Consider the following 27240-nt stretch of genomic DNA (forward strand, 5'->3'; position numbering starts at 1 on the left):
TTTATATGGGCTATTCTAAAACATTTGTATCCTGTTTTAAGGATTACTCATTCAAAAGTATTCACTCAGAATAAAACGCAATATAATTTTCAAAGTATCCATTTTACTTTCTGTATCAAATAGCACAACGTAACGTACAAATTGCGCAACAGCACAAAGTGTGCATTCTCGCATTCTGCGCAACTGGGAAGATTTGCATGCAGTCTTGATGTCGGTGTCAACCACTTCCGGGTCAGACTTTAGGAAGGTTGTCAGGTTAAGTTGCAGTGAAGAAATAAATCGAATGAATTTTACGATCTTCTAAGCGTTAGAACGTATTTGATATGAGTATTGTTTAACCATAATATCCTAGAAGACACATACATTATTAATAAGTCAATCCGGTACCACCTATCTCGTTAGAATTAGCTGTCGCTAATAAATCAGCCAGTGTGGCTATTCTGGCTAATCATCTCTGTATCTCTCAGTTCAAGTGAAGCTGTTTCGAAGCCGGTTTCTCCCTGAAGTGACAACTTGTCGGTTTAGCCTCTGAGATGAGCGTCCCTTGTATATTAAAAACAGCTGCTCGACACTTCTTATTGCCAGCAGCGTCAGGTAGCGTGCACCAGACCCGGGTATTGTGCCCCTGCCTAATCACAAGGTGAGTACGATCTAGAAAATGCCTCACAGTACGCGACTGCCAAGAGAATAACGACCATCCATTCGACACGTCTCTTAATCAGTTGTAACATCATAGACAGTAAGTTAGCTGTACCGAAACTACTTGCCTGATATAGGAGAGGAGTATGATTTACCTAAAGTTTGGACCTAACTGACAAAAAGGTAAAAGTCGAGTTGCTGTGTGCATTGTTTACTACACACAGAAGGGTACGTCTTTTATCAAATTAAAAATAGAAAAGTGTGTTTTAGTTGTGTGTTATTTAATCTCCAATATGTTGTTTGTTTGTTTTTTCAGAAAGATGGCTTCCAGAAGGCAAACAGATCATATAGAGAGAACCGCCAGCAATTTCAGACAAAATGTGAGTGGTTAAAGCTTAAGTGTGTACTACAAAATCTCCTGTCTATTAAAAAGACATTCTTGGGCAGTGTTGCTTGTCTTGTATATCCCCCTGATAATAGACTGTCAGCCTTGTATGTGTGTGTGTGTGTGTGTGTGTGTGTGTGTCTTTCTCCAGACACTGTATACTGCTCAAGTGTGTGGCATCGTGAACGAGTCGGACACGGTTAAACGACTGAGACTAGCGGTCCCCCCAAACTTTAGCTTCAAGGCAGGACAATGGTGAGTAAGCCGGAGTGTTTTATGGAACATTGAAATGGAGGTTACCGGAACATTGGAGGTTACAGAACCAGAATGACATGCTCAACCTCTTACACAATTCTTTCATAAACAATGTAATACCTGGAGCCCACAGAAGAGGGCAGTGTAGTCTTGAAGTTGTTTCAGTGGTTTCCTCATTGCACCTCCCTCTACACAACACCTAGGTTGTTGTTGTTCTTATTAGACTTGAGTTCTCAATACACTTACTGGATAGCATACAGGTAAATAAAGACACATTACAGATATTGATTAATAGTCAACGTTCAAAAAAAATGAATTCAATTTCAGCTTTTAAGTCGAGTGACACTCAAATTCAGGTGAGAACGATATCATCTGGGACACCACTTGAGGGGTGCTTGATTTGACTTTCAGGGACACAGGTATGAAACACCAGCCTATGGAGTCAACCTGGTTCGAGCTGTTGAAATCTGTTCAAATCAAATGCACCCCAGGTATTTCCTATTCGTTTCGGGCTCAGGTTTACATCTGGGGCGGAAAACACAAATCTGTGAATGCATCAGTGCTTGATTCGTGGGATGTATAGTGCAGTGAGTGCTCCTTTCAGCACTGTACCAACGCCATACTGTAGGTGGGCGTTTGAGTTTATAGAAACAGTTTTATAGGAACAGTGAGTTGCCTCTCGGCATCTAATTATGAATGTAAATAGATGGAAATGTATGAGTTCATACACCTCCGGACTATGCTAGTGATATGGCTGTTGGTACGGACAGGGAGATGAAGATGGGGGGGGTTACTCTGGTAGGTGGGAGGGGAGGAAAAAGAGTGAGAGTGTGAGAGAGTGTGAGAGAGTGTGAGAGAGTGTGAGAGAGAGTGAGAGAGAGTGAGAGAGAGTGAGAGAGAGTGAGAGTGAGAGTGAGAGTGAGAGTGAGAGTGAGAGTGAGAGTGAGAGTGAGTGAGATGCACACACTGTCTGTATTCAGGTGTCTGCCACTGCTAAATATAAGCCATTATGCCTCAGAGGGCTGTACGCTGTACTTGTGTATCAAGCATAACAATGAAGTATTCTCCCTCAAACATTATGCAGCTCACAGAGAAGCTCCCTCTCTCTGTTGTGAGCTAGCTGAACAGCAGCTATTTAGGTATGAAATCATTCCCATGAACTGTGGAATCTTGACCTCACAGTCAACATGCTATAACTGACTAACCTGACTTTATAGAGTGGTGTGTGCTTGTATAGAGCTGGTTTTCTGGTGTATGGAATGTTCCTGTGTTTCTGGCCTGGTTCTGATGGACCGTGGTCTTGTGCAGGGTGGACTTCTTTATCCCCGGGATGGAGAAGGTGGGGGGGTTCTCCATTTGTTCCAGTCCAGGCTTGCTACGGAGGGAGGGGGTCATTGAGCTCGCTGTCAAGTACGCCAAACACCCTCCAGCACACTGGATCCACACACAGGTGAGTGGGTTTGTCGGCGTGTCCGCGCTGTCTTCATGTTGGTGTGAAAGAGAGAAATGGCAGGCGTTTACCAGCCTCTCCTTGTGTCGTCTGGGGAGTCAGATGGCTGAGCGGTTAGGGAATCGGGCTATTAATCAGAAGGCTGCCGGTTCGATTCCGGGCCGTGCAAAATGACGTTGTGTCCTTGGGCAAGGCACTTCACCCTACTTGCCTCGGGGAGAATGTCCCAGTACTTACTGTAAGTCGCTTTGGATAAGAGTGTCTGCTAAATGACTAAAATGTAATGTAGTCTGTATGCTAGTCTGTCTGTCTCATTGTGTCTGTTTCTTGGTCTGTGCTCCGTGTGTGTGTCAGATGACCTTGCCTCGAGCCTTATGAAAAGCTGTTGTGGATGTGAAGGCATCTGTGTGTGACTGTGGACACAGTTATCTAATATGTGAGAGGAGACATTTAAGTGGTTAGAGTCTGTGAGCTCTGGGATCGTTTCATGAGCCTTTTGTTTGATAACTCTCCTTCTCAGCGCTAACGCCTTGTAAGAGTGTGGGGACTGCGATAACATAGTGCGCGGGCTTGGATATGTGTTTGGAAGATTTTGCTTTGGTTGTCTTCAAAAGAACCCCCTACCAGTTCTGCAATGTCTTTCTCCCGTCAAACAGTGTGTGAGTGTGTGGATTTGAGCATGTGTGTGCGTGTGTGTGAGTGCGTAGATTTGATCGTGTGTGTGTGCGCGTGAAACTTTCTCACTTCTTTGTCATGTCTCTTGGGGTTAGTTTATTCAGAAGCTAAACTGATGTTGTTTACAAGGCTTCTTTAGCTGCCGTGGGAACAGTGTAGAGTGGAGATATGCTATCTGAGTTATTCAGTAAAATATTTTCTCTTGTTATTTTTTGGTCCCTTTCCTATCTACCACTCTTCTTTCTCTCCTCCCTTCTCTCTCCCTCTCTTATTCTCTCTGTCAGTGTACGGTGGACTCCCACGTGGCCATGAGGGTGGGTGGTGACTTCTACTTTGACCCCTTGCCCTCTGACCCCTGCGTTGACTTGCTGCTGGTGGCAGGCGGCGTGGGCATTAACCCTTTATACTCCATCCTGCTGCATGCCACTGACCTGCTGCGACTCAACCATCCACATCCTGGTAGGGGATACCAGATAGGCTCCACCCACCTCTGCTACAGCGCCAAGAACACACAAGAGCTGCTCTTCAAGGTGTGTGTGTGTGTGTGTGTTTGTCTGTCTGTGTATTCTGGAGAGAATCCAACTTGGGCATTTGCGTGTGAGATGAACAGTACATCTCATGCCTCCCCCTTTCTGCACTGTTTTCAGAACACCATCGTGGACGTGTGTCAGGAGTTTCCTGAGAAGGTCTCCTGTAACTTCCACATTACCCAGCAGACAGGCCCGGTCGACCAGCAGACAGGCCCGGTCGACCAGAAACTGCAAGCCTACATGCAACGTGAGTACCACAACACCAAACTACAACCAATAACTCGGTAACATCTCATTTATTTTGTTAATATTACATACGTTATATTTGTTTTATTGCCCCCCCCCCCCCCCCTCTCAGGTGGGCGTATCTCAGAGGAGGAGCTGCGTCAACATGTGGACCCACAGAGCACACTGTGTTTCCTGTGTGGCCCACCTCCCATGATTGAGAGCATCTCTCAGACCCTGCTGGAGCTGGGCCTGCCCAGCAACAGGATTCTGTTTGAAAAGTGGTGGTAGAATCAGAACCTGGCCGTGCCTGATCCCCTCAACCTCAACACTTTACTGCCTTGGGTTACAATGAAGGGGGGGCTGGAGGACCTTCTCAACACAAGCCTCTCTCTAACTTAGTGGATGTATCTGGTCCTGGTATGATCAAGGGGTGGAGCAATAATAATAATAATTTATAATCATGTAAACTAGGCAGTATTCTGTGCTGTATGCAATGGAAACCTCATCCACCTTTCTAGCTCAGTGCCTGGGGGGGTCTGATACTTTTGACCACAGATTGACCTCTGAACTAAACGGGTAACTGACCTGGCTGGACCACAACAAACCCAAGTGCTTCAAACTTACACCTGGTTCAGGTGGTATATTTTACTTGACTTTGCCTTGTTGAGGACAATATGACATTACAAACATGGTGTAATAACATTTTTACTCTCCTCTGCAATGGGTAATTTAGTGAATATAGTATAAAATGTTAATTCAATTAAATATTGTACATTCATGTATAGTAATTTGAGTATTATAAGATATTTATTTGCTGTTGGTAAAGATTTTAAGGAAATGTTTGTTGGGTGAGTTCTTTTCAAATTTTTCTCCCGTTTGTTTGGAAACATCACACCCGTGAATGAGAATCTCACCTTCCATAGGATGACATCTCTCTTCATCTCTCTTCCCCTCATTTACACACACAAATACCCACTCTTACATGGGTGTCCTCACACCCATATCCTCCTGAAATCATACACACTCACACAGGTGTGCACACACACCCTCACAGGCACACACACACACACACACACACACACACGTTGAAATGGGATGTCAAACTGGGGCAGAGGGGGTTTCCCATGGTGCACTGTAATGGAACCACTAGGTGGTCTCTGATTGGATGGAATCGTGCATCTTATGAGGTTGTCACAACCGTCCCTTTTCCATTGCTCAGTGGGGGTTGTCATGGAGAGATTTAACATTGGGTTGTTTTGATGTTCCTCTACCAGTATTATGAACACACAAAGTAATATATTACTTCATATTCTAAGTCATTTAGTTTTTATTTATTTTGCTTGTCTACGTATCTTTACCACATCACTCACGCAGTACACACATAATCCAGGTACATTTAAAAACTGTCCAGTTCACACATACAATGAGCACCACCACCTCAAGCATATTCCTTGGGTTCAATGTAAGTACAAAATACATTTCCTATGTTATGTTGGTTTTCCTGTGGGAGGTAAGCCCAAGCCCCTTTACAGACAGCTGTACAATAGATACTGCTTGTGTGTTCCAGAATGATCCAGATAACATAGCCATAAATACCTTTTCTGGCTCAAAATGGAAAACCCGAGTACACACACCGGTGACCCTATTCACAAGGCCTATAAGCTAAAGCACATGGCAGCAATTCAGTTCAAGAAGTGATGAGTTTACAGTCTCATGTACGTTGATTAAAGCAAGCTTTTATACGTTTGCAAGGCAATTCAAAAGTCTGTCATTTGCAAGAGTTTATATCCGCATGTCTACTCAAAGAAAACAAAGGCTCGATAAACCTAGCATTCTACAGAATGCTTGCTGTATTCATACATCGGTTTGGTTCATGTTCACCGTTTTGAGTTCAGTAAGTCAACACACTCCAGAGAACAGCGCTCTCTCACCCAGCTGCCGGCTCATCGTCACCTCTGCTCTCATGCCCTCTTTATCTCCAAACTCTTCTCTTTTATGTTCATCTGTCCATCTCACCGACTTTTGCTTGGCCAATGGGATTCTGACAACCTCTATCTTCTGTTCATGGTAGGTGTCAGTCGCCCCGCCCTCAATTGTGAGTGACATGTCCTTCTTAGAGTCGACCTCTTTCTCCTTACCATCGCCATCTCTCTGAGGGCACTCTCCTTTCTCTTCCTTTCTGTTTTCGCGGTTCTTCTGTGTCTCCCATTCTTCCTCCTCCTCTTTCCTGTTCTCCCCTACTCTATCCATTCCTCTCTCCATCTCCGGGGACGCATTCTCCCTCTCCTCTTTCTTCTCATGCGTTTCTCTGGCTCTACTTTTCTTCGCCTTGTTCCGACCCCTGAGGTTCAGTTTCTAGGATATAAGAAACAAATTTAAGCCGGGTTTCTTTCTTTTCCCCTTCCTTTCTCTTGTTCTCTACATATCTCTCTTTCTCTCCAGGCACCTGCCACAACACTACAAAGTCTATCACGCTGACGTCTTTCCTGGACAGTTGGAAGTAGGACAAAAACAAGAAAAAGAACGTTTAGATCATAATTAGAACTCGCCTCCTGTTTTTACCTACATTTGCTGCATTTCCTATATTTAGAAGCATGACTTTTTCATGACACCACCTGTGACACAGCACCATGTAGCCTGAAGACTAAAGCGGTATAATGAGTGACAGAAATGCGGAGGAAAGAGAACAAAAAAGCACCTTGAAGTCTTTTCTTTTGCGTTGCAGAGTGGGTCTCTGTAGAAAGAGGATTTGTTTGGTGGACAAACTCCCGTCACTGAGGAGAAACAACATAGTGGCTGACACGATGACAGGTTTGATAGGACTCATGTATTCTAGGTTTCGACTTTTGGCATTGTGTGATGTTAAGGCTTAACAGCGCTTCAGGACTCTACCTGTTAGCCCTGATGATGGGGGTGGGCAGGACACACATCAGCCTCCACCCAAAGGGAGCCAGGGACTGGAGCAAGGGGATGTAGTCTGTCCTAACTACCACGCCCTGGACAAGACAGAGACATGGCATCACACAGGATCACACGTGTGTACACACATAAACATGCATGTGCACACAAACACATCCACACGCCGACTCACGTCCACAATCGTCCACTGCTCGACCACGATGGCGTCATAGGAGATGGGGGAGGTTTCTTCTGAGGAGGTCTGGAAGATGAACACACTGTCCACAGATGAGACCCCATTCTCTGGAGGAGGGAGGGAGGGAGGGAAGGGGGGAGAGATAGAGAGAGAGAGAGAGAGAGAGAGAGAGAGAGAGGGAGGGAGGGAGGGAGGGAGGGAGGGAGAGAGAGAGAAAGAGAGTGAACATTTCTCTCTCAATTGATCTTTTTACTTCCTGACTTTGCATATTGTCTTAATTCCATGGATGACAAACGATTTATAAGCCTCAGATTTGCGGACGCCATCTTGAACACCTTTACCAACTCTGTGAAGTTACACATACCATTGCCGTCTCCGAGGTGAAAAAAGCCGTCGATAAGGCGAGCTCCGCTGATGAAATGCTGAGTCATGTGATCCAGCCAGTGGGCGTCGACTGCCGTCACTAGCCCTGCCTCTCTCTGGACTCGCAGGGGAACTCGAAGCGAGTAGAACCTCATTGAACTGCACTGCTCGCCCACATGGTTGTAAAGAGCAAACAGCTGCATTCCTTTCACAAGAAAAAACATGGATAAGGGCAGATGCACACACCCACACAAAAACACGTGTAGAATATCATGTCATATTCTCAGATTCTTGAAATATGGGCAGCGTAAGACTGGAAGCTTACTCGTCTGTGCAGGCGGTGACGTCTTCTTCTCTCTCTCCGAACTCCTGTGCTGGATGTGGTTGTTGTTGCGGGTCATCACCCTGCTGCTCCTCTGCAGTTCCTCCAGGTGGCTGGCGACCAGGATGAGTCCTGCGTTACAGTCTAAACATTTACATCCAAGATGAACAATTTGTTCAAGAAGTTCAGTCAAATCTTTGTCCTAAATAATTATTAAAAACAATATCTCAAAATGATGGGATTCATCAATACCTCCATCTCCGTGGCGAGCGCTTCCCTCAGAGCCTTCCTGATGGAGTGGTGTTTCAGACCGAGGTTCTGTTTTCTGGTCCTGGTCTGGTTCTGGTGACCTGGCCCTGTCATCTTCCTTGAGGCCTTGAGACGTTCTCCCTGCTTTTCTGTTCTGCGAGTCTGGCCTTGGACTCTGGCTCTCTGAGCCCTGGCTCTGCATGTCTGGGTCCTGATCTGGTCCCACAAGCCTGTCTGTCGACTCTGCCACTACTGGGCGGTAGTCTGGTCCTGTCCCAGCCATACATTCTGTTTTCCTGTCGTCGTTTGTTTTTTCCAGGTATGGGATTTCTGTTGTATGGTCGCCCTGTAGATTTTCAGAGGGTTCTCTTGTCTTGGAGTTGTCTGTACTATGGGCTGGTCTGTGATTCTGGACATGTGGTTCCAGCTCCGCGTGGCTGTGTTCTTGAGAAACGTCTGTTGATTCATCTAATTCCTTTAGGCAATAGTTTGACAGGTTCTTTAGTGCCTTCACGGAACCGTGCTTCGATTCTCTGCCCGTCAGTTCTTCTGGGTTGTGTTCTAATGGAACACGAGCAACGGAACCGGGGTTGGAGTCTAAGGTGTCGTGGTCGGGGGATTTCTGTTCAACGTGGTTGTGGTCCAGAGAGAGGGGCTCTGAGAGGTTCTGTTGTGGTTCTTTGTGTTCCGTGGGGCTGGTGCCTGTACTGGTGGGGTGTCTATGGATGGGGGAGGGGCTGGAGTGGAGGGAGGACAGCTCCCCAGAGTCCCAGTGTCCCTGGAAACACGGCCCTCCTCCGGGCTGCTGGAGGAAGCCCACAAACAGCACACCCTGCTCCGACACATCCTGGACCTTAACATCAAACACACATGCACCCACATATGCACACATACATTGTTGTTGTCCACCACTGAATACAATCTCACATTTGTGCAAATAATAATATAAAACCTCAAGGGTTTTATAGATGAGCTCAAAACACATACACACACATCACTGGCAGTCAATGAAAACTAGCTTACACACAGCCACATACACACACACACACACAGCCATATAGACACACACAGAGCCACATAGACACACACACAGCCTCATTTACACACAAACAAAACCCAGAGAACACTGGCTCGATACCCCGCGAAATAACAGCCAAACTAATCATTGGAAGATCAAATATTCAAATAACAAAAGGACCTCATTATTCAGTGTGAGTGTGTGTTTATGTGTATATGTGTGTTTGTGTGTCTATGTGTGTGTGTGTGTGCGTGCCTGAGTCTACCTCCCCCCCACTGCGCTTTCCTGGTTAATTGTCAGTTGATATTTAAGCTGACAGTTTTAGATGGGCTCGTCACACCCAAATCAGAATGCTAACTACCACAGAACAATAATGAGACACATCTTTCCCTATTAACGTCTGCCAATGACACTCCAGCAACCCACACACAACACGCACGCACAAAAAACAATCTTTTCCTTTTCGATGGGGTTTTCACCCCCATGTGGAGGATGAAACGGTTGGGGGGGTTTGACACGTTCAGGGGAGGCAGACATGGGCAGACGCTGGCCACCTCTCCAGTCAGATAGTGCCCCTTCACTCTGTCCTTTCACACAGCCACGCTGGGCTCTTATCACCGGCTCTTTGGCAGCTATCTGATTGGCTATTCATGTCACACAGCCGGGCCATATCACATTATACTCAGCCCTGTGCATTTCCATCCAATCATGTTCATCTTTTGTCTGCTGGCTTCACACTGGCTGGCTGGGATTAGGGGGGAATTCATAGAAGAGAGAGGTGAGAGCTAGGTCTGCAGTTGATTGGATGATGACGTCAAGGATGACCTGTATCATTGTAGAGGAAACGAAATTGTGTTGTATTCTCTTTAGAATCTCTCTTGTTCTATGTATGCAGGTAGTTAGAGCTTAAATGTTTATTGAGTTTGAGTGTTTTCTGTGTATGTGTGTGTGTGTGTGTGTGGATGCTGTGAGGGAGTGACCTTCTTCACGTAGTTCTGGATCACTTCTGGGTGGGGGTCTTGGAGACCCGCCACACACACCTCCGTTTCCAAGCGACGCTCGGACCAGGTCAGCTGACTCCTCTCCTGGCTGGGTGAGAGACTGACCAATGAGAGAAGAACGCAAGAAGGCAAACAAGGCCACAATCACATACACAATTGTTTCAACGTCACATCTCCTCATATATGCTCGTCTGAGATAAAGGAGCACTGTGTAAACTAAACGGTCGTCATATCTGGATTCACATTAAACCATTGTAGTAGGCCATGCCTTAGTGGATGCTCAAATGGAAGCCTTTGCCAGTTACAGACAAGGGATCAGTCAAACTCGACATGGTTTAATGTTTTTGATGAAAGAGGGGGCTGGTGATGATGGAGAGATAAAAGGTTGAGAGGGAGAACAAGAGGATGGAGAGGACAATGGCTACGACAGAGAGATGAAAGTTGAGAGGGAGTGAAGGAGATCTGAGGCCGAGAGGGGAGGGTGATGAGATAAAAGGAGGGAGGGGAGAGAGAAGAAGACAAAAGAAAGAGGGATGGCGTGAGGAAGGGATGGAGGGATTGCTTCCTTTACTCGACCTACTCTTCCCCCTCCGGCGAGTGCTGATGATGCAATCAGCCGCCGCTACGGTGACAGGTGCCAGGAAGCAGCAGGACCACTTGGCAAGATGGGCATCAAAGGAGCAGCCCACAGTGCGTGTACGAGTGCGTGCGTGTGTGAGAATGTGTGTGTGATGCTGTGCGGCACGTGAGTGTAAATCTGTACTATTTTTTGTCAATGTGTGAACATGTGTTTTTATGTGTGCCTATTACAGTAACAAGATACTAAAGAAGAGTTTCTCTGAACCAACCATGGTGGAAAAGAGATACGCTCTTCTACAGCTTGGTGGATAACAACACAATTCGCCTCAAGAATAGACCAGCAGAGCCCCAAATATTAGTTTTTCTACTCAGTCAAAATGCAACCATAACCAGCACACTGACCAATTCAAGTGTAGCAAAGCATGGTAGAGTAAGAATAATAAGCTCTAGGATTTAGGTAAACAGGACATAATTGAGTGACAAGTGTTTGTGTAGTGTTGTGTGTCATATGTGTGTGTAATGTGTGTGTGTGTGTGTATGTGTATGTAGTAGAAGTGGCAGTGGTATTGTAAATGACAGTAAATTGTATTCATTTAGCAGATGCTTTTATGCAAAGCGACGTACAAATAGTGCATATTGAAAGTACTGCAGAATATCAGAAGTGCATAGTATTTCACAGGTCAGAGTCAAGGAACAGTCTGTATTTACAAGCCACATGGCAAAGTAACCACACATCAGCTAACTCACTACTGTAGTGTTGTTGTTTCTGTCTCCTACCTGTGAGTCTCCCTGATGAGCACAGCTCTGTGGAGCTGTCGTTGGATTCGAGAGTGGCGCGGGCCACAGGGGTGGACAAAGGGGTGGAGTGCCACCAGGATGAAGCCCTGAGCGTACAGCTCCCGAACCTGCACCGGCAGCTCTCGCACAGACGACAGACACAGGACCGATGACACAGGCACCTCTGGGGGGGAAGGGGGTACAAAACAGTGTTCAACATCACCAAAAGGCTTCTAGTGGAGAAAGGTGCACAGGAATCCATATGTTGGTGGGTAAAAGACAAATAGACTGAAGGTGTACATGAGTGTGTTTGAAGCGCTGTTTGAGAAGCATGGCAACAACTGAATCGAGAGAAGATGGGTTGGCTAAACCAAAGAGATGGCATGTTTACATATTATCATTCAAATTGAATAATGTCACATGGCGTCTTTGCACTAAATTTGCTGCTGATTAAACCGTAACTCATATAGCCCCAAACCACAGCCAAACACTTCGTCTGGCTTTTGTTTAGCACACACACGCACACGCACGCACACACAGACATAACCACCCCAACCACACTCCACGGATACACAAACAGGCATACTGAACACACACACACAAAAGTACACATCTTCTCTCCCAGAGGCAGTGTGGTATACAATAGAATGGTGCATGTGTGAGAGTGTGTGTGTGTCTGTGCATTACACAAAGAGACAGGGAAAGACACAAAGAGCCCCTCCCTCCATAATGGGTGAGCACGGCAAGATTGTCATGTTCATTCTATTAACCCTCTAACAGTTACAGCTACTGTAGCTAATACAAGCAAGGAGCCCTTTTCTCATTTGAGATCTAATGGAGAAAAGCCCATTTAATAAAAGGGGTGAAAGCTCATATCACACGATAGCTAATTGTGATGGTAATTTCTCAGGGAATATGGGGGTTTTGTGTGTCAAACAGTACCCAAATGGAAACAGCATTAAGGTATTAGTGTGTTTTTTCCCCGGATGTGGGGCGAGTGAGCATACAAACACTTGTGTGTTGCGTAGGGGTCGGGACAGTGTGTGTGTGTGTGTTGTGTGCTATATAGATGAGATAGGGAGAAAGAAAGAGAAAGAGAGAGAGCATGCTTGTCTCTGTCAGTCTTTGCTATTTCCCATTTCATCTCATTTGCATTGGTGTGGAGAAGAGAAAATAACCTGAATAAATTAACCGAGACGCAGAGAAAGAGAGAGAGAGAGAGAGCAAGAGAGAGAAAGAAAGAAAGATGCGTTCCCCATCTCATTCTCAATCTGCTTCCCAGATCATCATCTGGCCTGTTCGCACCCTTACTAACACGCACACACACACACACACACACACGCACACACACACACACACACACACTTAGACACACAAATTTACATTCTCCCATACACTAAACACCCCATTTAACACATACACTATCTCCGTTCACACAGCAAGATGAAGCTCTCAGATGAAGATGAACTTGTTGTGGACTCTTCTGAACCTCAAGAGCTCTTTGAGATGTTGCACACTCTCCTTGATCCTAGACCATGATCTACAGGCACTTAATACAGCAGCTGGAAGTGGAAGATACAGTGCTACCATGTCATTGTAAACAGTCATTAGGAGTCATTAGCCTAGCACTCGTAGTGCATTCACCAACAAGACATGTTCAACATATTAGGCTAATTCACCCCTGTAGGGGAGGTTGGGAGGGAAGATGGGGGTAGTCAGTTTATTTATATGTTTACAGCGGCGGGTTTAAGAGGTCCATCATTCTGGTCTAGCATGGGAACAGCCCCGGGCAGAGATCGCTCTGGAATTTTACCACATGCCGTTATTGTCTGTTACTGGGCATTAATAGAGGGATGGAAGAATGAAGGGATGGAAGTATGGAGGGATGGATAGATAGAGGGATGGAAGGATGGAGAGATGATGACTGTTCAGCTGTTCATCACAGCTTAGCCATTTCCTTTTGGTCCAAATGCTTTAGCTGGATGAAGACTGGGCTGTATGCCAGCAGTTTAGAACTTTCCGGAGGTCTTGAATCACATCCATAAACTCCTTATGCTCCTGAACCCTGACCGCTGACAGTCTGTCAGACAGAGTGGGCTGGATAGTGTGTATATCTGTAAGTACATGTTGCCTGTGTGCATCCATGGCTGAGTGTATGTGTGTGTATGTGTATAATAAAAAAAAGCTAGGTGATGAGGATTATTACTGACTCACTCCCACCCTGAGGCTTATCCCCTGCTTGCTGGAAGTTCACATTTATTCAAATAGGCTTTTAATGACTAGCAGAGTTTAGTAGGAATGTATGCCAAAAAGAGACTATGAAATAATAAACTTGTTAGGTTTCAGAGTTCCCCACTGCCAAAGAATGAAGCCTGTGGGTAAAATGTTTGACTGTGATGGAGCTGTGAAGAATTTTGGAGATGTATTAATCTGTCCTACATCCACACCTAGATCCACCTTGACATGAGACGGTGAGATCACATGGAAGCAAACATACCTCCACCTGAACACCAATCAGGCTCTTGATCAACCATCATCTAATCGGCCTGGCTAAGGGTGTAGCGTGTCTGAAAGAACCGACAATACCTGGACCCTATAAACCTCACTAAGTCCAAGGACACCAAGACACACATTTAGCAGATGTTTAGTTTCATTGAAGTGTGAGCACAGTCTGAAAACCTTTCAGACAGAGAAAAGCTTACTCTTAGTACTGTATATCAATCAGTCGGAGAAGACGGCCAGTCCATCAAATTTTTCACTAAGAAATATTCTACCAGCGGCTAAACATATCACACACTCTGATGGATGGATACACCACACACTCTCCTAGCGGAATACATCATGTGTTCGGATGGCTAGGTAAATACATTGCGTATGCTGAACGATAAATACATCATGTTTGTGTCAGCTGAATAGATCATATGCCTTGGCAAAAACACAAACGCACGCTTACAACCAGAAGATAGGGTGGCATGTGTGAAAATGAACACATGCATACAATCATATGGCTGCTCAAATACAGTGGTGCACACACACACACACACACACACACACACCATCCGAGTTTGAGGTGTGTAACCTGTAATGAGATGAGTGCATCTCTCTCTCCAGGATGTCGAAAGTCATCAGCTAACTCTAGGGCCAGGATATGACACTTCAGGAGTGGAGCTTTAGTCACAGTGTTCACACCTGACTTTTTTTCCACCCATCCCCTCTCCTCCCCCCTCCCCCCTCCTCCCCCCTCCTCCCCCCTCCTCCACTCTCCTCCCCCCTCCTCCCCCCTCCTCCCCCCTCCTCCCCCCTCCTCCCCTCTCCTCCCCCCTCCTCCACTCTCCTCCCCCCTCCTCCCCCCTCCCCCCTCCTCCCCCCTCCTCCCCTCTCCTCCCCCCTCCCCCCTCCTCCCCTCTCCTCCCCCCTCTCCTCCCCCCTCCTCCCCTGGTCCTCTTCTCTTTCTCTCTTTTTGTCACACCTCCTAAACATGGCCTTTCTCTTTCTCACCTACCTCCCATTGGTTCCTCTTTCTCTCTCTCTCTCTCTCTTTCTATATACTGTGTCTGTTTATGTATCGTTTTCTTTGTTGGCTCCTTTCTACGGACATCTGTCTTCTTACTCCATCTTTATCTACCTCACACAGGGAGGACGATGTTATCATAATAACTTCCCACTTTCACTCACATTCATTTGATTTTTCCAAGAGGATTTCTGAGATGTCAGGGCAATACAACACCACTCCAAAAGGGGGATCTATTTCAAGGCAACCTGGCTTCTGTTTCAACAGATAGGGAGATTATGTGTCAAGGCAACCATGCCCTGCTAACACAGAGGTATTGCTGCTGACAACTCTCCCAAGGTGAATGGTGGATATTTCAAACCCCTTGCATATACACATCAATATACCTCTGCATCTGGTTATATTAGTTTGTTGCACAGATAGAGAAGAGAAGATTAACTTCTTTAGAGACAGCTCGTAGCTGCTCCATGACATTATTAGCATTATTGATTGCGTCAAACTGTCTATTCCTAGTTATTTGTTTATGTCTTCATCAGTTTGTGTCTGTCTGCATCTCCACTCTATCAATTAATATTAATAAACCCCAGGACCTGTGTCTCTGCATGTACAATGTTTGAATCATAAACAACGATAATACACTCCGGTTGTATACTGTTTCTACATACAGGAGCCAGAAAGGGAACATATTTGTCATTAGTGTGTGAGTCATCTAATCACACAAGGATATTAAATTAAATATTTTTAATGGAAACCAAATTCAATCAAACCATGAATTTGACCATGGGTTTTCCTGAATGTCACCAGTGAAGTCAGTGATTCCTCTCCACATTACTGACACTGTCTCTGACTGACGTTCTCTTGATCTCTCTCTGGGCAACTCATCTCACACATACACACATATATAAGAACATCGATAGGCAAACAGTGTATGTGCTAAATCAATCCTATTGCTAAGCCTACTGCTCTCTCAATCTGCACAAACAGATAATCCCTCAGGAACACGCACACACTCACACACACACACACATTACCATGAACACATACCACATACTGATATACTAACTTAAACATACCCATGTCTGAACAAAAGCTTCCTCCCACCTTATCTAGGTTTAGGGAGCTCAGCTGGCACAGATAACTTTACCACATAAACAACCTGTCTGTCTGTCTGTCTTACTGTGCCTGTCTGGCACAGTACATCACTTTGCGCGAGCAACCCCCGTGTGCGTGTGAGACGCTCCACGGAGGTTCTTATCTATCCCATAATACGATTATCTGCTAATCCAGTGCCATTGTCCAGTTGGTCACCATCGCCTCTTCTGCTGTGTTTGGTTGCCAGATCTGTCTCGGATTCATCCAGCTCTGTGGTCCTCAGCATGCCAAACATAACAATACCACCAGACTTGGCAGAAGCAGAGGTAGAATGGCAACCACCCTGGCTGTTATGGTGAGGGAGTCCATCTGCCACACGGCCATATCGGAAATTCAAGTCAACTATCTGTAAATTGAGTTCCTGCACCTGCCTCGATGCAGTAGGATGAGGAGAGCGGCTGCTTTGCAGTCCTCTCCCTCGTCCCCCTCTTTCTGTCTCTGTCTTTCTCACACGCTCTCACTCTCATTTCACAAGCCGCCCTGTCACAATAGTGGAATTAGTATATTTAGACACAACGTGACTCAAGAGGATTCTCATCAAACATTCCCAAAAACGGTGCGCAAAAAACACACATACCCTATAAACACACACACACACATTCCCTAAACACATTTGGAAACCTCAGCTACAGTACTCTTTCTGCCTCATTATGAGAAGGAAGAGGGAGTAGAAAGAACTCCCTGCAGAGCGGAAAACGGAAACCCTGGACATTTTACAACGCTTCCACAAACGCAACCATGCAGAAGCTAACGGTTGTCGGAGACTTTGCCCGTTTATCTCTCCTACCTTCCTTCCCCAACAGGAAGTCTAGGAAGTGATAGGTGTAGGCCACGCCCACTTTGGTCTCCACCTGGGGCCGTCGGAGAGTGGAGTATATCTTGCCAGGACTCCTCTCCTCCGCCCTCCGCAGCTTAGGCAGTCTGCAGCCCATCACCCCAACTGAGACAGAGTCAGAATGGCAGAGGGAGGGAGACCGAAAGGCAGAAAAAGTCAGAGAGAGTGAGTGAGTGAGAGAAAGAAACAGATGGAGTGAGGGAAAAGAAAGAGAGACAAAGAGAAAGGAGAGAGAGAAAGAGAGAGATGGAGTGAGGGAAAAGAAAGAGAGACAAAGAGAAAGAAGAGAGAGAGAGAAAGAGAGAGAGAGACATAGGGAGAATTAGGGGGGATGAAAAGGCAAGGAATATTTAGAGGAAGGGGATTAGGAAAAATGCGAAAGATGGAAAAGTTGCAAAGAAATTAGGAGATAAAAATGAGAAAAGAGAGCAAAACAAAGAGTAAAAATTATGCATTTCAGTTTCTAAATGTACACAACAATATGTGTCATAGCATTGCATGGGTTAAAACACTAACATGAATCCCAGTGTTGCAGAGGTTACAACCCTAAACCCAACCCTCGAAATAGGATGTCATGAACAACAGGGAAGAATGTGTCGCACACACACACTGCAATATGAATCTGTCAAGCATTACCCGCAAAGTCGGTTTTGATACGGGCATTCAGTGATCAAATAGGGGTGATTGGGAGAGACATGTTTGATCAGAATGAATTAAAGCATGAATGAGACTCCGATTTCCAGCCCTGTCAACCATAACGGCATTCGATTTGACAGAGGGGATGAACAGAGGGGAGTAGAGGAGAGAGAGTAGAGGAGAAAGGAGACGAGGGGAGGAGAAGGAGGAGAGGAGAAATAAGGAGAGGAGAGGGAAGAGAGGAGAGGGGGGAGAGGAGAAAGGAGGGGAAGGGAGGAGAAGGGAGGAGAAGGGAGGAGAGGGGAGGGAGGAGAGGATAAATAAGGAGAGGAGGGGGAGGAGAGGGAGGAGAGGGAGGAGAGGAGAAAGGAGGAGAGGGAAGAGACAGGAAGGAGAAGAGAAGACAGGGGAAGAGATGAAAAGAGAGGAGAGAGGAGAAAGGGGAGAGGAAAGGAAGAACAAAAGGTGACCAGAAAGGAGAGAAGAGAAATGGGGGTTGGCCAGAGAGAGGAGGATAGGTACAGAGGGTGGCCAGAGAGAGGTGGAGGATGGGAGAAAAGCCAGTCGCTCTTGATTAGCTGGGCGGGGCGGAGCGTCGTCAGGCTAATCAGATGTGACAGCATGGCTACCCTCATACCGTCTCTGTGGCTACGGTTAATATCTCAGTCAACCACGGCTGGTTAGAGACACACGGAGCCAACATGGCGAAGTGTGTGTTTGTGTGTGTGCATCTGTGTGTGTGTAACAGCAAAAAAGTCTATATCTGTATCTGTTAAGGGAGCATGGAGAATGACACTAACTCTCGTTAGGCCAAAAGCAAGGACATTAACTTGACCAACGAACCTAATAGACTGCCCTAATACCATAAACTGTGTGTGTGTGTGTCTGTGTGTGTGTGTGTGACTGTGTGCACGGCTTTGAGTCTCTGCATGCTTGTCAATGGGAACTTGGACAGCCTAAGAAATGTGTCCTAAGTGGCCTCAGATAACTCTGTCAATTCTGAATAATCCACTCAAAAGAAGACATCACTGTTTTCTTTGTTTAGTGTTCCTCTGTAATGAAAGCCAATTGAGACATGCTGACAGAGACAGAATGGAGAAGAGAGGAAAGAAAGGAAAGATTATACAGGAGATACGGGGAGAAGACAGAAAAGGAATAGGGGGGAAAAAGTGTGTGTGAGGGAGGTTGGGGTGGGTGGGTGAGGGAAGCGCAAACCAAACCACCACCACCCATCCCAGTATTACCATGGGAACTTGAGGGAACTTGCTCTCTAGCTAGCTTTCAACATCCACTCTCCCTGATTCCTTCGAATTTACCTCTGGTACTTTCTACCTCAGAACATCCACTTTCACATCTCTCGGCCTCTCGGTCTCTCTGTCTCTCTGTCTCTCTCTCTCTCTCTCTCTCTCTCTCTCTCTGTGTCTCTCTCTCTCTGTCTCTCTCTGTCTCTCTCTCTCTCTCTCTCTTTCTCTCTCTCTCTCCATCTCCCTCTCTCCCCCCCCCCTCTCTCTCTCTCACCCCTCCTCTCTCTCTCTCCCTCTCCCTCTCTCACCCCCCCCTCTCTCTCCCTCTCTCACCCCCCCCTCACCCCCCCCTCTCTCTCACCCCCCCTCTCTCTCTCCCTCTCTCTCTCTCTCTCTTTCACCCCCCCTCTCTCTCTCTCACCTCCCCCCTCTCTCTCTCTCACCCCTCCTCTCTCTCTCTCCCTCTCCCTCTCTCACCCCCCCTCTCTCTCCCTCTCTCTCTCTCTCCCTCTCTCACCCCCCCTCACCCCCCCCTCTCTCTCACCCCCCCTCTCTCTCTCCCTCTCTCTCTCTCTCTCTCTTTCACCCCCCCCCTCTCTCTCTCTCTCTCCACCCCCCCCCCCTCTCTCTCTCTCCCTCCCTCTCTCTCCCTCTCTCCCCCCCCCCTCTCTCTCTCTCTCTCTTTCACCCCCCCCTCTCTCTCTCTCTCTCTCACCCCCCCCCTCTCTCTCTCTCCCTCCCTCTCTCTCCCTCTCTCACCCCCCCCCCCTCTCTCTCTCTTTCTCTCAGACAGTAGCCCAGTCATGCCTTCTGTTCCTGAAGCTCTGACAGCAGCAGCAGAAGCGCTCTCCTGCTGAGAATGCTATTCCCATAAAGTATTACCACATTCTCCACTAAGCCTGTAAAAGTTGCCTTCCGTTGGCACAGTGCTCAGATAAACTACAACTATTCGACCCCAGAGGCATGCACTTAATACTTTGTCCTTCCTGGGAGGAAGAACATGAAGTTTATAGCAGTTTATTATTATGAGTCATGACATGGTTACCTGTGTGTGGGTTATGGGTTTCTGAAACATAAGCATACAGTATCCACACACAATTCTGTTTCAACTGTACAGTAAAGGCAAACGCAAATGCTGAAAAAACCTGTCAGACAGCATAAAACCTTCCTAAAAGAACCAATGGGTGGATGGATATAGCGTGCACGAGAGAGATGGAAAGGGGGTATCTCATTAGAGAAGCTCTTGTAAAAGAGCGTTTTGAAATGACAGCGCAACCAAGCGCGGATTACACGCGAGGATAATCCGTCTGCTATGGCACTGCTCCGCTTCTCCCGCACTCTTCAGGGGGACGACTGCGTGCGGAGAAGCTGCATTCATCCGCCGCACTGGGAGAGCGCGAGATGGGCACGCGGATGAGAATTCGTACTAAATATAGAAGGATAAGAGAAAGGGAAAGAACAAGTGCGGATGAGAGACAAGCCGTGCTGGGAGGGTGTCAAGATGTTTTGAGAAAGGTGTGATCCCCAAAGAAATAAAAGTAACGTATGTGGTTGCTCTGGGAACAGAAGAAACTGTTTGACATTGATGAATGGCCTACATAGCCATCTATACTTTTAGCCTACTTTCATTGAAAATAACAGGACAGTTCAATATACCACCAAAGGCCAATTTTCAATCAAAGTGTTGTAAGATAGCCTAGCCTAAATCCAAGATTATTTATAAATATCCCTCAATTAAATGTAAACTAAAGATATATACATTTGGTTGTCGAACACCGTTTTACTTGATATAGGGTTAGGATTAGTTAGGTTCTGTTGGGAAGCAGATTTGCCAGTGGAGATGTCCGTGTTCACAGTTTAGTGAACGGGAAATGATAGGCTACATGACAGGTCTCTTACGCATCAAATCACTCTCTCGCACATCTTTTCTCCATCGCCCCTCGCTTTTCCCATCTCTTGCACATTTACTCTGTCACGCATATCTGGGCTTCAACCGCTATCAACAAGCAATAGGCAAGCCACATTTTTTGGAACCAACCACAACGAAAGATCTGTCTACAAGATAATGTTGGTAGATCTCCGGACTTTTTGCTGAGCTTGAAACACCCGAAAACTAATGCTAAGACCTAAAGACAACCATGTAGACAAGCTGTCTAACACGGCAAAAGTTTATTTTTCTTAGCCCCTTGGAGATAACAGGATATTCTCAAATCGGGCAAATATTTCCATATTAGCCTACTTATAGAAGAAATATCCACAATTCTCATCAGCTCTCAAACGATTGTCTACAATTGGTAAAATAGGATAGAGCATGTGACTTACCGAGCGAATAGTTTTAGATTTCACGCGCTGATAGGTCTATCGGTTCAGAAGGACCATTGAGAATGAAAAGTCAAGACGCACGGACACACGAGCTCATGTGATGTACCAATAAGCAAGATTCACACCCGGTACAATGGACCTTCTCGCACAAACACTGTTTTAAAATGTCTTCAGATTTGCCTGCCAGCACCTTGTCCTCTGCGATTTCACACCGGCTGATGGGTCTTGGTAGCGCTGTTGTACATCTGTCATGCTGCCCTGGTAAAGAACAAGACGGACCCTCCCTTTCTCACGACTCTATACCGTATCTCCGCCAGCCCGGTGCGCGTGATAAACACTCTCTCGCTTTCACTTTTACTCTACCTCCCTCTTTCTCCCTCCCGGTGTAAATATAATAATGCTTACCTCCTTTCTACCAAACCTGTATGTAACCTGATTTTTAACACGTGCTACCACAAACAATTTTAAGTTAAAATCAAATGATACACATTCCATTAAATTGTTTGAAAACATGTGGATGTGACGTGCTGCTTCCAAGTAGGTGTTTATGTGATTTAGGGTTACATGAATTCAGTGTGCTACTGTGTCACTGGTGTGTGTAAAATAACATGTGGTGGCAGAGGTTGCCTGGATACTAGACTATGTTCAGGTTTGCTGTTGTAAAATGTATATTTCATAAGGAACGATCCAGACCTATCCATAATTCAATGGCGTCTGTCTGAGTTGTGTGTGGGTTTAGGGGCACTGGACACCCCCCAGAACTCAGTCTCACCATCCGCCTGTTACAAAAACATAACAGTCTGTGACCAAGAGATGATGCTTCTGTTACCATGGCAAAATATTCATCTACTGCAAACCAAAGTGCCTCAGGTTCCATGACAGACATATTTCAACTTGAAGCAAACTGGATGCGTGGTATTCTATGGCTGACATGATTTGCTTACAGACACCGGTTTAACACAGAAAGGTCAACAGCTTAATATAATGCATAAACTTGTGCAATTCAAACTTTATTTTCCCAAAAAACAACAAATCAAACCATACATTGGTCAACTGAAACACCAAACAAAACCAAGTGATATGCCAAGGCAATCAAGGTACCAGATTTACAATAGATGAACAGGACAACAATGAAGGACAAATGTCATTGTAAAAGTTCCAGCAATCCCTTTAAAGGTAGGAAAGTGTTGCACGATTTAATGAAAAGATCGGTGCAATTACTTCTACAATAAATAAATCCCATTTGCAAATCGCTTTTTTGCACACACAAATCAAAACAGTGCAGAAAGTGCATTAAATGAAAAGTTAACAAGGTTCAAGTAAAATTCTTTAACTTCAAACGATGAACAGTTGTGATGGAACAAATTGTGGTTATGGTTATGTCCTTCATTTTCAGAGTAAATTAAAACAGTTCCCAGAACCCTGTTGGTTGGACTGCAAATTTAAGTTTATCAACACCTACAGGGGAAATTGATGCAATGATTTTCCTCCAGCATACTGCTCGAGTCTGAACTGTTTATAAAACTTCACAGTAAAACAGGGCTACAGAACTTCGGAACAGTGCACCCAGTTCTACATGCAATATAAAACTAACAACCCAAACTGAAAAGGCATGTGTTTTTAGAAAGAAAGTCAGTGATGTTAGTGCAAAATTTAAAATAAAGTTAGTGACAAAACTTATTCAGGCAGTTACAGTAATAAATGTGACACGCGTGAACACCCAGTGAATTAAATAAAGAATCAAAATAAACACGTAAGTATTCTGTCACAACGTGCCATATTCCCATTTTGGATGCACTTGTTTTATCTTAATCAGAAGAGCATGGATGGGATTTTTACTCGAGTTAATCACAAGGCAGACTCGGCTGTATTACAATCTATGTACAGAAAATCATTGCAAAAAGGATCCCAAAAAGAAACCAAACAAACCAACATTAAAATAATTAAACATAAAATATAAATAGTGAGCTTTAAAAAGTCTCTTTTCTTTGTTTAGTTTGGGACAATCAAAAGGCATGGAGAACAAAATCACCAAAGTGGCATCACCACACATTTCCCCTGTTGTATACAAGTCAAGGCTCCACCTTTCACTTCCCCCATCCCCGTGTGGTAGGGATGGTTTAAAGTAGTTCAAACACAGGGTTGGGGTCCCGGCCAATCACAGTCAGAGCAGGTGCGCTTGTTAAGTGCATGTGAAAGTGGCCAGGCGGTCTGCCTACTAAAATGTTTCTCAAAGTGAGGGACGGAAAGCCGGGAGAAAGATAGAGGACATCCTGGAAACATGTACTTTAAAGTCCAGAGTTGCTTCTAGTTCTGCGAATATCAGGATGTCCTCTGGGCAGACTCCTGACCTCTGGGTGAGAAGAGAGGACAAGCGCTGAATCAAACCTTCGGTTAAGTATCCTGGTTTCACTCTCGCATCTACATTAGCCTTTTTCCACTTTGTTCACAGCTTCCACTACACTCTGCCATCACTCAAGACTACTTCAGATAATAAGTGGGTGAGAAAATATGCAAAAGGAGGATGTGGATGAAGTGAGGGAAGTGCTCACCTGACAAAGTTGGCAGGGAGAGTGGGCTGTGGACTACAGCAGAGTCAGCAGTCTGGACTCCACTGTCCACAAAAGGTCTGGACACGGGGCATCACATCACATAATGAGCCGGCTGAAACAATCACAGTCAGTTTTCAAGATGTGCAGCTGACATGCAGAAAACACCTTACAAAATGTCACAGCAAGACATTAACTGTGGAATGCTGTGTGATTATTTATAGATTAGCCTAAATTTTACATGGCTCCTTTATTGTTTTGGGCAGGATGGCATTTCCAAATTCTTCAAAAGAAGTCCTACAAATGTTGATTTATTCATAGTAAAGTTTCTATACCCAGCCCTGCCATCTAGTGGCTATAGGTCAAACATGTCCACCAAAGGTAACTAGTCCACAACCTAAAATGAATCAATGTGCAGCAGTATCTTCAAGGACATTTCCACTTTGGGACACTCAAAACACACACCTGGTTGACAAGTGGTGTCCTCTGCTCTCCAGCCCAATGAGGTGCAGCGTACTGAGGGCAGGGAAAGAATCAGAAACAGAAGGGATTTTATTCGCCATGAATGTTTGCACAAACAAGGAATTTACTTTGGCAGGGAGGTGCATACATTAAACATTTAGGAATATTGAAACTTAAATATGTGGACTAACTATACAAAAGGAGCAAAGTCTAGCTAATACTAAGGGGGGTCTAGCTAATACTAAGGGGAATAAGGTCAGACAGCACGAGAGTTCAACAAGCCCATTAGGATTATGGGAGTCTGTGAGTGCGTGTACCTGGCATGCATAGGCAGTTGCATAGGCAGCCTGTGAGTAGTTTATGGGGATCTGTGGGATGACAAATCCTGGAAGGTTGGAATACGAGTAACCCTGAGGACAGAGAGAGACGCATCAATGCTAAAATGATGCACCCTGTGCAACATGAGCATATGGTCAATTCCTTATTGACTCCCTGTCTGTATGAGAAGGCATGAGAGAGGAAAAAAGAAGAAAAAAAAAACACGAAAAAACAAACAGCCAAAGCATAAAATGACAAACGACAATTGTTATCATAAAACTAAATGTAACTTTCCACAGTAAGGACGTTACCTGTATGTATGGACTGTTGCTGTTAAGAACAGGTGAGAGTGGAGCCATACCCCCTCCCATTGGAGGGCAGCAGGTGCAGTAGATGTACTGGGAAGGGTTCATCCATGGAGCGGGGCCAATCAGGTGAGGCGGTATGGAACCTTGTAAGATAACAAAAACACAGGAGACCATCTAGCTTTTCTCAATGGGACTGGTCCCAGCCCCTGCTCCTGCCTTATTACACCCTCAGAACACACAACATGAAAGGCACCTATACTTTGGTTCAACCTTTCCTAAATATTATTAAGCTCCCTTAAAATGAATTTTAAACTTGTTATATCGCAGCCTAGATAATCAGGGTACTTACGAGGGCTCCGCTCCTTCATTATGGCTGGGCCAAGCTTCAGTTTCCTCCCTTTAAAGCTGACTTGTTGCTATGGAAAACGCATGAGAATGTATTAGGTGAAATCTTATGTGATCTAACAGAGGACAATGCGTTCAAGCCCTTACGTCAACAATGGTCTGGATGTCCACATCTTCATTGAAGTAAACAAATCCATACCTTGACAGAGATGAAGATTTAAGTTATTGCACCAAAGCATCTTGGCTAATGTATGAGTGTTAATAAAATAATTAGTAATTCACCCCTTGCAAATGCCACCACGGTAAGTGATAATTTTCACTTCCTTGACGGCACCAAATCTGGCAAAAAAATCCCGGATTTCTGTCTCATCCACCTAAAATAATCATATTTGAGATTCCATCAAAGGTTAGGGTCAGATGTTTTCGTAACAATATGAACCCAAACAGACGAAGGGAGCACCTTGTTCACTCACCTTCATATCAATTCCTCCCACAAACAGCGTGTTTGGTGTCATTTTACCCTCAGGTAAAATGTAACCATTTGACAGCTTCAAGGATGGGGATGTCGGACATCCGTTACGTTGTTTCTGGACGTCCTTGAAAATAAAGTTTGAATAATGTTGGGTAAATAACCTGTTGCATTCCAACAATGTCTGCAAAATAGGCCTACCCAGTGAAAAAACTAGCAACGTTTCCGTGTGACAAAATGGATTCTTGAAGCTAGCTAACAACTGGTAGTAGGATCGACGAATTACTTAATAAAACAGTTTAATTACTTTACATAGATTTTTGCACTTTTGTTACTTTCTTTGCCTACAAAACAAAACAAATGAAATATATAAAATCAGTCATTGTACTTCTGTACCAGTTACGGTACAAGTAAAACTTAGCTAGCCCATACAAAGCAGACAGCTCTGGCGCGCTCGAGCCAAAGCCATAGCTACCTTGCACAAGAAATCTACACCTACGCAGAAGCTAGCCAGCTAATTCCAAAGCATGGTTGTCGAGCGGGCAAATTTGCTTGGTAGCAGCCACTGAACTGACCTAGATTGGACTTCAAATACATGGTACTACTAATACAAAAGTAAAAGTATGGCTAACATACTACTAGTAACGCATTTACAGTCAAAAACTTGTCAAGTTTGGGAGAAAAGTATTTGATTTGAGGCTAGTTAGCTACCTAATTAGCTATACATAAATAACTAGCGAGCTAACCTGGCCTTTTTGTTTTTGATAAATCTGCCAAACAAACACACCATTAGATAGTTTGATCATTCGCCACATGATTCATGACTGTACTCACCATTTCTAAAATTGTTAAAACAGAATAAATTAAATACACTGCCGCGCAAACTATGCTCTCAATTTGGGCGCTTGTGTTTCTAAAGGGGTCACACACAGCAAGTTGCAAACGAGCATGTCAAATTGAGGGCCACGCCCAGATGCGTCTGCTCGGCATAGCCAACCTAATTGGCATTAGGCCTAGGCCTACAGACTGAATGACCTGAGTTAATATGGACTTCTGTAAAATGACATTCAGATCACATTTTTTGGGTCTGAATTTCATCATTCGAATTTGAACAACCTGAATTTTGTTCTATTTCAATTTTACCGTTTACTGTGTTTTTACATTTTAAACAGGCAAATTCAAAACCAACGAATGCGGTGGTGTTTAAATGTCAATACTAATTATTCAATGCATTTCAAAACAATCACTGATTTGCTTCCATATAGTACTAATCGAACTGTGAAAAGTTTTACTAAATCGTAAATAGGCTATATAACGGCTGTCAACCAGTCAGGTAACGAGGTCAGAACTGTTAAACAGCCTATCAAAGTCTTAACTCAAGGTCAAAAACATGACCAACATTTTATTTTAATTTTTATTATTTGGTCTGCATCTGTTGTTTCGTGAGTGTTTTAAGTAATTACTGGGATGAATATTTTCTGTAAGTAAAATACTCAACTCGGATTACTCACTCAGCCTGGCAGT

At 45.0% G+C, this 27240-nt stretch overlaps 3 protein-coding genes across 4 annotated transcripts; 1 reads left to right on the forward strand and 2 right to left on the reverse strand.

Annotated features, from left to right (window-relative positions):
- The first annotated feature begins 220 nt into the window (after window positions 1-220).
- oxnad1 (oxidoreductase NAD-binding domain containing 1) lies at window positions 221-5000 on the forward strand. Of its 2 annotated transcripts, none has more exons than XM_084697198.1 (7): window positions 221-640; window positions 956-1019; window positions 1176-1279; window positions 2588-2729; window positions 3689-3934; window positions 4052-4181; window positions 4293-5000. In XM_084697198.1, exons 1-7 carry the CDS (start codon window positions 534-536, stop codon window positions 4448-4450), a joined length of 951 nt encoding a protein of 316 aa, XP_084553324.1. In that variant the 5' UTR covers window positions 221-533; the 3' UTR covers window positions 4451-5000. The 2 variants fall into 2 exon arrangements, with proteins under 2 accessions (XP_084553324.1, XP_084553325.1); XM_084697199.1 differs by lacking the exon at window positions 221-640 and adding an exon at window positions 699-822.
- A 471-nt stretch (window positions 5001-5471) lies between these two features.
- On the reverse strand, window positions 5472-21705 carry rftn1a (raftlin, lipid raft linker 1a). The gene is made up of 11 exons (XM_084697197.1): window positions 21266-21705; window positions 17016-17168; window positions 11566-11749; window positions 10189-10309; window positions 8194-9043; window positions 7945-8085; window positions 7621-7824; window positions 7254-7363; window positions 7055-7158; window positions 6861-6936; window positions 5472-6517 (listed from the first exon to the last, which is right to left on the reverse strand). The coding sequence occupies exons 2-11, from the start codon at window positions 17158-17160 to the stop codon at window positions 6062-6064; spliced, it is 2391 nt and encodes a 796-aa protein (XP_084553323.1). The 5' UTR covers window positions 17161-17168; window positions 21266-21705; the 3' UTR covers window positions 5472-6061.
- A 542-nt stretch (window positions 21706-22247) lies between these two features.
- dazl (deleted in azoospermia-like) lies at window positions 22248-26708 on the reverse strand. The gene is made up of 10 exons (XM_084696571.1): window positions 26551-26708; window positions 25721-25843; window positions 25530-25621; window positions 25395-25446; window positions 25252-25318; window positions 24906-25045; window positions 24594-24686; window positions 24280-24330; window positions 23818-23929; window positions 22248-23618 (listed from the first exon to the last, which is right to left on the reverse strand). The coding sequence occupies exons 1-9, from the start codon at window positions 26551-26553 to the stop codon at window positions 23909-23911; spliced, it is 642 nt and encodes a 213-aa protein (XP_084552697.1). The 5' UTR covers window positions 26554-26708; the 3' UTR covers window positions 22248-23618; window positions 23818-23908.
- Between the last annotated feature and the right edge of the window lie 532 nt (window positions 26709-27240).

This window comes from Hypomesus nipponensis, chromosome 4 (genome assembly GCF_054491055.1).
Source record: "Hypomesus nipponensis isolate SF chromosome 4, ASM5449105v1, whole genome shotgun sequence".
Lineage (NCBI taxonomy): Eukaryota > Metazoa > Chordata > Actinopteri > Osmeriformes > Osmeridae > Hypomesus > Hypomesus nipponensis.

Coding starts and splice junctions, on each gene's coding strand:
- dazl (XM_084696571.1), bottom strand. Junction 25,622..25,720: donor TGGGAGGAATTGATATGAAG/GTGAGTGAACAA, acceptor TGATTATTTTAG/GTGGATGAGACAGAAATCCG. Junction 24,331..24,593: donor CAACTGCCTATGCATGCCAG/GTACACGCACTC, acceptor CCCTGCCCTCAG/TACGCTGCACCTCATTGGGC.
- oxnad1 (XM_084697198.1), top strand. CDS start 534: ATGAGCGTCCCTTGTATATTAAAAACAGCTGCTCGACACTTCTTATTG. Junction 641..955: donor TGCCCCTGCCTAATCACAAG/GTGAGTACGATC, acceptor TTGTTTTTTCAG/AAAGATGGCTTCCAGAAGGC. Junction 3,935..4,051: donor CACAAGAGCTGCTCTTCAAG/GTGTGTGTGTGT, acceptor CACTGTTTTCAG/AACACCATCGTGGACGTGTG.
- rftn1a (XM_084697197.1), bottom strand. CDS start 17,160: ATGGGCTGCAGACTGCCTAAGCTGCGGAGGGCGGAGGAGAGGAGTCCT. Junction 10,310..11,565: donor CTCATCAGGGAGACTCACAG/GTAGGAGACAGA, acceptor CTCATTGGTCAG/TCTCTCACCCAGCCAGGAGA. Junction 6,937..7,054: donor CCCATCATCAGGGCTAACAG/GTAGAGTCCTGA, acceptor GTTTCTCCTCAG/TGACGGGAGTTTGTCCACCA.